We start from the raw sequence: 10,169 nt of genomic DNA, 5'->3' as shown, positions 1-10,169 counted from the left end.
TTGTATCACTGTCTACCATTCTTAACTTTTGCACCGAACAAAAATACAAAGGTTGTTTTAAAAACAATAGTCCGTGTCACATTTTTGTACATAAGTGATCTTTTTTTTTATTATTTTGTTGTCCATAAAAAGGTCAAGATTCAGTCCCATGAATTAATTTCATTACATCATATTCTCAGTTCAAAAAAGCAACATAAAATTACAAATCATAATACAAAGAATAGAATAGGTAAGTACAGTAACCATATAAACAGCCCATTAATATAGTCTAGCCCCCCCCCCACCCCACCCCACCCACCTAACACTGCCCCGCTCAAACTCTAGCACAAAACTCATAACAATACATCAGTTAGTATCAGCAATAAAAAATAAAAAAAATAAAATAAAACGTCCCGTTTTTTTTTAAAAAGCGCTTCAATGTTCCGATGCCATGAGTTCAGCTTTACCCTCACATAGAATACATAATAGAGATAACGTCCCACCCCGTCACTTGCTCTGCAAAACACAATAGACATGCATACAGTTTTCACTGTTCAACCCCCCCCCCCCCCAACCCCCATCCCCCATCAATACACATTCAGGGCCAGAGGATACAATATACGTCAACCATTAGTGGTGCATCAATAAAACGGCAAGTCTCCACCCCGTTTCTTGAACCCCATGAATGAAAGGTGGATCCAGTGGTTTCCCTGATAACATGTCCAGGAAAAAACTGAGGCCTACTTCTACGTTCAGAGAGAGGCGATAACTCTCTCTGATTCTTCTGACCGCTCAGATCCCTGGTCCAAAGGTGGTAACAGATTTCCATTATTTAAATATCAGAGACACAAAGCACAGGATGAGAATGGAAAGATTCCCTGTTCGAAGTGATGACGGGAAGCGAGTGGCGTTCACTAAGACCCACTTGTACTCCCACAATGGAGTAATCAGATCAGTGCTAGTTCAGTACATGTTCCCTTAAAAAAAAAACGCAGCTACTACCACTGAAACTGACGGGTCTCCTATGCAGCAGACGCCTTGTGTAGATCTGAAAATATGGTGCTAGCCTGCGACCACAAGACCAGTTCTTGTACTTCTTTTTCAGGTCTACACACAGCGCCTATTACTAGTTATTCAAATGTGATGTTAGTATCCTTAATGCTGGCCTGTAGAAGACAGTCAATAATAATGAAGACACACAAACTTACATCTTATACCCTTATTACACTTTGGATGCTTTGTACAATAGTGCTGAACTTAAGACCTGCTTTTTGTCATGCTTGATCTGATATATATAAATGTGTAAATATACTGCATACTACAGTACATGTATTATGTGTGCATGTGTTTGTGTTTGAATGTACGCGTGTGTGTGTGTGTGTGTGTGTGTGATGATGTGCAAAGGTGTGTGTGGTGGAACCTGCACCACACCAACAGTGAGAGGCTCAAATATGGCTTGTGTCAGACATGAAGCGTGCTGCCACCCATAAGAGAGCTCCTGTACATTTTTAGGGCCACAGAGGTTAAACAGAGCTGTAGTAGGCATGATGTCCCCGTCCTGGCTGGCACCTGATCTGAATCACATTGTTAGTCACTGCGTCAACGCGCACGGTTCTGAAACAAACAATCCATGGCCCCACACGACGACAAAACACGTATGGATTAATTACATCAAGGCAAAAAACGTTAGAAACAAAAATGTGCATATGAACGGGAGGCTGACTAACTCTGGTGGTGATGATGAGAGCTACTGGAGCAGGACTTGGAAAACAACCTGTGTGCTGTAAGACTACAAGTTAATCAGCGTTACACATAAAGAGATTCTGGTGAGGCAAAAAAAGATTATTCTGAGTAAAAACGGACAGGATCCTCATTAGTTTGGTGAACTCAGCAGCTACTTTGTCTCCTTAAACCTTAAGAGCCTCCAAATACAGCCAGAACATCAATCACCAAAAAGCGTACGGTCACCAGAACAGACTACACATTATTCACAAACCTCAACTGCTGCACTTCAGACTTAATGGTTCGCCATTTAGGAAATACGCTTATTTGCTTTTCTTGCCGAGGGTTAGATGAGAAGAATGATACCACTCTCATGTCTGTATGCTGAATATGAAGCTGCAAGTCAGCAGCTGGTTAGCTTAGCTTAGCATAAAGACTGGAAACGGGGGAAAAACAGCTAGCCTGGCTCTTTACAAAGGTAACAAAATCCAGCTACCAGCACCTCTAGAATTCACAAATAAACATGCTGTATCTTGTTTCCATACAAAAACTGAAGTGTAAAAACATGATGTGGCTTTAAGGGAGGTTATGTGCCAAACTATTTCTTCGCTTCCTAGAGTCTCTGCATGAGAGTGGTACAAATAGTCTCATCCAACTCCCCAGCAAGATGGCAAATCATTTCCCAAAATGTGGAACTATTCCTTTAAATCTGACTTAATCCTGCTGTTACCAAGTCAGTGCAGTCTGCCCAACCTTTAAAAACGTCACATCAGTTAAATACTGAAGGGCTACAGCCTTCTGTTTAGAGCCAACCCATCTAACGTGACATGAAAATGACTAAGTAAACCTGCACTTCTATAGCTATTATATTAGTGCCAAAGAAATTTCGACATAAACAGAGATATTCCTCTGTTTCCATTTCAACCACACCGTCATTCTTCATCACAAATATGTAGGACTGGATGGGGAAAAAAGCAATACGGGGAAATCAAAATAACGCCCTTTAAGTTGCCGCTGCTGTTCTGTGGACAGGTGAAGGCTAAAGCTACAGCACAGCTAGGAAATAAAGTGGAAGCTGGCCATTCTGTGATCTCTTCAGAGTCAAGAATGAGGGAGAGGAAAGTATGAGACACCCAACAGCCATACAAGCTATGACAGTATTCCAGACTAGTCCTTATGTATCCACCCTATCTGACACCAAAGAGAAGGAGATGGACCCCCAAAACCACACGGATAAAGTAGGTTAGTGTTAGCTGGACAACAACTTGGGAAATGCCCTGGCAGTCAGATGGATGTCCATTAATAGGTAAACAGGGAGTGTGGGGGGGGGAGGGGCACATGCTTGACCAGTGTTTGTCCACTGGAGAGAGAACTGGTCAAGCTGTGGAGGTAATTCTTCATACATACACGCGCAAAAAAAAAAGAAACATCAATAATGATAAGTCTCAATAAGCCTCCTCCACTTGCAGCTGTCCAAGTCATCAGGATGTCCTTCATTTCTTTCAGCACTGCCTCACACACACACACACACACGCACGCATGTCCATGGAGATATGAATACACACTCAACACTCATACATTCAGTCACGTCATACTTAAAAATTACATCTGTGTGCCTTTCTAGCACATTGTTGTTACTTCATGTTAGTGACGCATGTCGAAGCTGCAATTCATAAACTTCCCCACGTTAAAGACCGGATTTCTGAAATTGTTTTTAGCGTTTCGCCAAACTCCACCTCACAGATGGACACGGCTACTGATATATTTAAAAACCGTTCTCACCTTTCGATTGGGAAATTATTTGAACATGTGTTGAAAAGTAACGTAAAGGTGTGCTGCTTCAAAGACACACAGATGTGACAACAACAACAAAAAATTACACATAGTTTTGGGTCAATTTCTCACACACACTTTGCAAACATGCTGACGTTGTCGCTCAGTCTCACACACACACACACACACATGCATACGCACAGTCTCACTCATACAAACGCAGAGAGGCTGTGTGTTTTCGTTCTCAGGCATGCTGTGCAGCCAGGTCCTGGTTGATGAAGCGCCGTAGCCTCTCCAGGTACTGACTGTAAAGCTCAATGTCGTTGTGACCGGCTCCCTCCACCCAGAGGGGCTCCACGGCCTTGGGGCAGCGCTCGAACAGGGCGAGGCCGTGAGAGAAGTCGATCACCTCGTCCTCTGTACCGTGGATGATGAGCACTGGAGATGGGATCTTTGACACTTTCTCTATGCTGGAAGAAAAACGATGGAGGCTATTAATGCACTGACCAGGCAATTATAGAAAACAGGGTACAGAGTAATTTATTCAGTATTGACCAACAATGACAACTAATGACGATGTGCATTTAAATCAACATTTGAGATACATTAAAGTCTGTCTTTTGACCCGCCCCTATTGGCTTGAACAGCTTTGTTTAATTAAATGAATTCCAATAGAAACAAGATCTCATTGCTGTCCATCCAGATGCTAATTATGTTACCAGCAATCATTGTTAAATCCAAATATGGCTGATTACAATACATTACATAATAGGAATACATCTTGACTGAGTACATTGTTTAGCAATTGTATTGAGAAACCATTTCTAGATAAAATAAACAGATGGGAAGTTCTGCTTTTTTGGCGAATCCAGTAAATCTAATACTTGACAAATCAAGGTTCCTCATCACATTTGCAGCAAAAAACCCCAGGAAGAGTAGTTGTTGCCAAGGTAACAACCAATGGGGATCCAAATAAAAAAGAAACAATAAAATCTTGTGAACCTATTATTACCATGATGCAGACCTGCTCCGTGATATGCAACATTGCCCACAGTGGTCTAATATAACCAGCAGATACCAAAGTGTGGCCTCAAAGGGTTTCTAGCATCTCATAATACGTCGTCATATTGCCCGACTTTATCCATTTATCAGATAAAGTAACTTACAATAAGTGCATTCAACCTCCAACCTCCTGCTTCCACTTGCACTACAAATCCCCAGCGACTACCAGAATTTCAATGAAAGCTGCATATTTACAAATATAATATTTTGGTTTGAGAACATGTTGGGCAACAGCGGAGAAGCTGATTATACCACAGGAGTGGCTTTTCAGTTGTATGGGTATCTGATACTAAAAAGGAACATTGATAACACAGAAAATACAGGTAAAATACATTAAAACACTTACTTAGGGAAGGCATCAAAGCAGTATGTTTTCTTGGTGTCGGGGAAAGCCACTCTCATGCCAGAGGTGAGAGGAGAGTGGAGGACCACAGCAGCACACTCGAACCGCGACGCTAAGTCTACAGTGGGCACCGTGCCGATGCTCTGTCCGTACAGGATGATGTTCTCAGGGCTGATGCCATACCTGAGACAACACACACACGTCAGTACAGAATATCAAAATAAGTTGCTTTTATTCTGCAAGTATGCGAAGTGCAAAAGGATTGATGTGCAGTGTACAAGTGTGTACATTTCTATATGCAAATTAAGTGCAGTAATCCTTTCAGTCCAACACACGGGAACAACTACCCCTGTGTTTCATGTTAATAATAGACAAATAGTTTGTTGTCTTAAGTCTTAATTTTTCGGTGGCCTCGAAGTTCGTCTGCGTTGCCACCTGGGAGCGTTAAGTTTCTGCTGACATTAGGCTCATTAATCACACTGGCAGCAGATAAACAAGAGGAATATTATTCAGAATTTTGGATCCTGAGGCTTCATACAGAGCACAGCCAATCATCAGTCTTTCAGATATAGAGCCATTGTTTAGCTTTGATTTGACTGGCTGATGGTCAGAAAGAGGGCGCCCTGGTCCGCGGGGACAAAGTTTGTATATAGCTGAGCCAACCAAATGTTATTTTCACAAAAAGTTACTGGCCAGTGATGAGAGTGGCCCCTACTGGTTTATCTACCAAAGACACTTTAACTGGCATTTGGTGCTTGTTGGCTGTTCATTTCGGATCCTGTGTGGATGCTCGGTTTCTGCCGGCTTACCGGGAGCGCAGGGCGTGCCAGGCAGCATCGATGTCGGCGTATAGGTTCTTCTCAGAGGGCTTGCCAGTGCTAACACCGTAGCCTGAGTAATCATAGGAAAAGATGTTGCAGTTGATGCGTGTGCCTAAGCCGATGTAGAAGCTGCTCATCTGGCCCAGGTCTACTGCATTGCCGTGGGAAAACAACACTGTAAACCTGAGAGATGAAAGGAGGAAGAGGAAAGAAGGAGGAAGTTAGGCAGCTGACTGAGCTAAGCAGGGACACTGCTGAACTGGGAAAGCCCCAAGTTGATGGAACAACATGGGATTGTATGACTGAGGGACATATTTAAAAGACAGGCAAGCTGTCCTATTAAAAGTACACACAAAACACAGATATACAGGGTTGTGATCTGCGTGTCTTCAGTCTCAAGGTGTTCATCTCACCTGGCGTTGGGGGCACAGCGAATGTACATGCACCCCACCCTGTTCCCTCGGCTAGATCTGGTCAGGAACACATCCGTCACATCCAGCTCTCTCTGTGAATACTGGAACTCCGCTCTCTCTGTAAGATGAAGCTTCCACTTGCCTTCACTCCAACCGCTGCCGGCTCCACCTCCACCTGCTCCTCCTCCCCCTCCTCCTCCCCCACCACCACCTGCTACACCACCACCAGCCACACCTGCAGCAGCACCTCCGCCTGCTCTGTCACCTCCACTACCAGTGCCCACCCGTGAACGCAGTCCTGGGGCTCCGAGAGAAGGCTGAGCGGCCCCGGAAGTGGACCCAGGAGCGGTTCCAGCTCCAGAGCTTGGATCTGGGTCAGGGATAAGGGCGTAGGTGGGCTCTGGAGGGAGGAAAGCCAGTTTGGCTGCAATGCGGCTGGGGCAAGGAGGGCAGCAGAACAGGCAGCATAGCTCTCGTATGGACAGACCGTTCATCTTCTGGTAGAAAAATAAACATGGTAGAAAAATTAAATAAGGAAAGCACGTAAGACCTTTCACCTCTGATTCACCGCAGGGTTTCCCTCAGTGTTTTATAACGCTCGCCTGAAATAAAGAGTGCATCTACTGTCGTCATAAATGAAACTAGAAAACCTAAGTACCAACTACAGTACCAATCATGTCATACTAGCTTGTCTCTAAGGAGGCCAAATAACTGTTGCAATATATCACCTTGCTTACAGTACCGTAATATATCGCAATATATCAAATCGTTACCCTTGTATCATCATACATATTGTATCGCCAGATCAATACACAGCCCTAATAACTACAGTACATTGATTAGGAGATGTGATGTGTAATCAGCTCAGCGGGGGATTCATTGATCTATCTACATCCTATGTTAGTTTCACATTTATTTATCGGGAGAATGCCAAGGGGGGAAAAAATGTTTTTCCTAAGTTAGGAAAAGTAGAGATAAACATCCACTGACTCATTTCCTGGGGGAAACCCTGCACAGATACCCTGTTATGAACGCACCTGGATTCAGGAAATCCCTGGGTCTTGAAATGCACTGGCACACCACGGTGCCAAGGTCTTCTGGTCTAGTCACTACGCCAGCAGGATCTTGATAAAAAAAGAAATAATACAACACATTAAAATGGCTCAACATCGATCACTCCCATATATTTTATAAATGTCCCAAAATAGTATTGTTTTGGAAGTTGGTACACAACACGGTACTAAAGATACTAGGATATAATATCACTAGGAGTTACATGACTCTCTACCTGTGTAATTTGAATTCTACTGATGGAAACGTATGAATAAGTGATAGATATCTGGTTAAGATATTGTTAATAGCTAGTAAGAAAGCTATCACAAGGAAATGGGGTAAAGCGGATCCCCCTACACACGAGCAGTGGATGGGGTAGTAGAGGAGATATACATAATGGAGAAGCTGACACATCGTTTAAGATTGCAAGAAACACAGATGGAAGACAAGTGGGAGAAATGGACATTATTCAAAAACCAAAACAGCGACGAAGACGGCAGAAAGGACAACTGATTGAGTTGGAAATGACATGAGAATGTATGGAATAATGGAAGTGTAACTCCCAAACATGAGTCCTGTAGGTATTGCTCCCTTTGTTTGTGGGTCTGAATGTGTACATGCCCATATGTTGTTGATATGTGTATAACTTTGAAAAACATCAATAAAAACTGCAGTGAAGAAAAAAAAAAAAAAAATGGCTCAACATAATGCAACAACATACATCACAACGTATAGTCACAAAGACATGACCACTACGTTAGCCTGCTCTTCTAACGGAGCTCTTTCTAGAGCTATTAAGTGCTCACATAGAGTGACAAGATTATAAATATTAAGTCCAAGCTATCATTTTTGCTTTATCAAATATAGAACCAAATAAAATGACTCAGACACTGGACACAGCTGTGAGGAAGATTTAACTTTCAAAGATAACAGACAACCTGGATTCATTATAATAAGGGTTTATTATAAGGCGTCAGTTGTTATTGTCATCATTTTAGAGAGCTCCTGTAACTAGCTAGCGTTTATTAGGGCAGACGTTATATTAATCATTAATCCAAATAAGTGAGGCTGCTGAAACCTCACAGCTGGATTAAAGAGATGCAGATGCCCTGATGTGATCCTTTATGACTAATTACACAGCATCCCCCTCAACACAGACAGACAGGGAGCGACTGATATAATAATAATATAAATAAAATAAATAAATGTTCATGATGTGATCATGAACATTTATGACTAATTATACAGCACCCACTGGACACAGCTGTGAGGAAGATTTAACTTTCAAAGATAACAGACAGCCTGGATTCATTATAATAAGGGTTATAATAAGGCGTCAGTTGTTATTGTCATCATTTTAGAGAGCTCCTGTAACTAGCTAGCCTTTATTAGGGCAGAAGTTATATTATGCATTAATCCAATTAGTGAAGCTGCTGTTTAGAAAAGTGCTATACAAATAAAGATTATTATTATTATATTATTATAATGAAGCTCTATCAAGATTCAAGATGTTTATTGTCACGCCGGTTATACAGGTACAATCGTGTGAAATGCTTTTTGCTGGGAAGCATAGATGCAGTCAGACTGAGTTCATCTGCAGGAATCAGGCACCTGTGTTTGTTAAGTTTCTTGTTTCTGCATTTTAGCGTTTAAAAAGTAAAGTGTTGCATCTTCACCAGATATTTTATTAACTCTTTTATGCTGTTTAATAGTGTGTGTGACAGTTGTCTTAAATTGTGGTATCTCTTAAAAATAGATTTTAATCTGAATGAAACATTAAATAAAGGAAAATGTAAATGTAACACAGCTAATATCTGAACATGTTAACCTCTAATAAACCTTTAGATTTACTAAATATTGTTGTTCTGCTGACAATCTATGAAGATGTTATTTCCAACTTTTATTTGTGAACTCTTTAAATGTAACCACCAATTTAACCACCTACCTGTTCCCTTATTTTATTGTATTTTACTATCATAAAGTGACAGATAATGAATATTAAGTCCAAGCTATCATTTTTGCTTTATCAAATATAGCATTTGGAAACCAAATGAAATGACTCAGACACTGGAAACTGGAGACCCTGGATTCATTATAAGGGTTTATTATAAGGGTTCATTATAAGGGTTTATCATAAGGGTTCATTATAAGGGTTTATTATAAGGGTTTATTATAAGGGTTTATTATAAGGGTTTATTATAAGGGTTCATTATAAGGGTTTATCATAAGGGTTTATTATAAGGGTTCATTATAAGGGTTTATTATAAGGGTTCATTATAAGGGTTTATTATAAGGGTTTATTATAAGGCGTCAGTTGTTATTGTCATCATTTTAGAGAGCTCTTGTAACTAGCTAGTGTTTATTAGGGCAGAAGTTAAATGCATTAATCCAAATAAGTGAAGCTGCTGACATCTCACAGCTGGATTAAAGAGATGCAGATGCCCTGATGTGATCCTTTATGACTAATTACACAGCATCCCCCTCAACACAGACAGACAGGGAGCGACTGATATGCTAATGTAGCTACATGGTTATTAACCTCTACCGTTAGCCAGCGATGTGAGCACCAGTATGTTGACGAAGCAGACATACAACTGTAAAAGGCAGCCACGTTGCGGGTGTTTGTTAGTCACTACTACCTGCTCAGGTGTGATGCCAGCTAACGGTCAGAATAGCATCACTTACCGTTAGCATTGCTAGCAGTTAGCTCGCTACATCGCTAGCCTCGGAGCTAGCAGCTAGCTGTACTTACCGAGTCACAGGCGGCTGGCGGGCTGCTGCGCTCCGATATGAACACAGAGGAAGCGGCACTAGACTTCGAAGATCCTCCTTGTGTCTGGACATGGATGGTTTTAACTGGAGTGTGCTGACAGCAGTCGGAGGAGAGCTAGCTGACATTCATCATTCATGCTACCAGAGGATTTCTGTTTTTTTACTACTGTCCGATTACACCCGGAAGTGACGTCAGGGCTTAGTCCTTTTTCAAAACTTTATTATCTTGTT

At 41.6% G+C, this 10,169-nt stretch overlaps 1 protein-coding gene across 2 annotated transcripts; it reads right to left on the bottom strand.

The window, feature by feature from the left end:
* Nucleotides 1–81: 81 nt before the first annotated feature.
* On the bottom strand, nucleotides 82–10,124 carry LOC119498534 (alpha/beta hydrolase domain-containing protein 17B-like). 2 transcript variants are annotated; one of them, XM_037787474.1, is made up of 6 exons: nucleotides 9,919–10,124; nucleotides 7,151–7,237; nucleotides 6,114–6,610; nucleotides 5,689–5,883; nucleotides 4,883–5,062; nucleotides 82–3,944 (listed from the first exon to the last, which is right to left on the bottom strand). In XM_037787474.1, the coding sequence occupies exons 3-6, from the start codon at nucleotides 6,605–6,607 to the stop codon at nucleotides 3,719–3,721; spliced, it is 1,095 nt and encodes a 364-aa protein (XP_037643402.1). In that variant the 5' UTR covers nucleotides 6,608–6,610; nucleotides 7,151–7,237; nucleotides 9,919–10,124; the 3' UTR covers nucleotides 82–3,718. The 2 variants fall into 2 exon arrangements, with proteins under 2 accessions (XP_037643402.1, XP_037643403.1); XM_037787475.1 differs by having other exon boundaries at nucleotides 6,114–6,607.
* Nucleotides 10,125–10,169: the final 45 nt, after the last annotated feature.

Source organism: Sebastes umbrosus, chromosome 12, assembly GCF_015220745.1.
Source record: "Sebastes umbrosus isolate fSebUmb1 chromosome 12, fSebUmb1.pri, whole genome shotgun sequence".
Lineage (NCBI taxonomy): Eukaryota > Metazoa > Chordata > Actinopteri > Perciformes > Sebastidae > Sebastes > Sebastes umbrosus.
This window is presented reverse-complemented; position numbering and strand designations above follow the sequence as displayed.

Excerpts from the sequence above, each read along its gene's own strand:
- LOC119498534 (XM_037787474.1), bottom strand. The coding sequence starts at position 6,607 with ATGAACGGTCTGTCCATACGAGAGCTATGCTGCCTGTTCTGCTGCCCT. Across the intron at positions 5,063-5,688 it reads TGGCACGCCCTGCGCTCCCG|GTATGGCATCAGCCCTGAGA; the intron begins GTAAGCCGGCAG and ends GTGTTGTCTCAG. Across the intron at positions 3,945-4,882 it reads TGCTTTGATGCCTTCCCTAA|CATAGAGAAAGTGTCAAAGA; the intron begins GTAAGTGTTTTA and ends TTTTTCTTCCAG.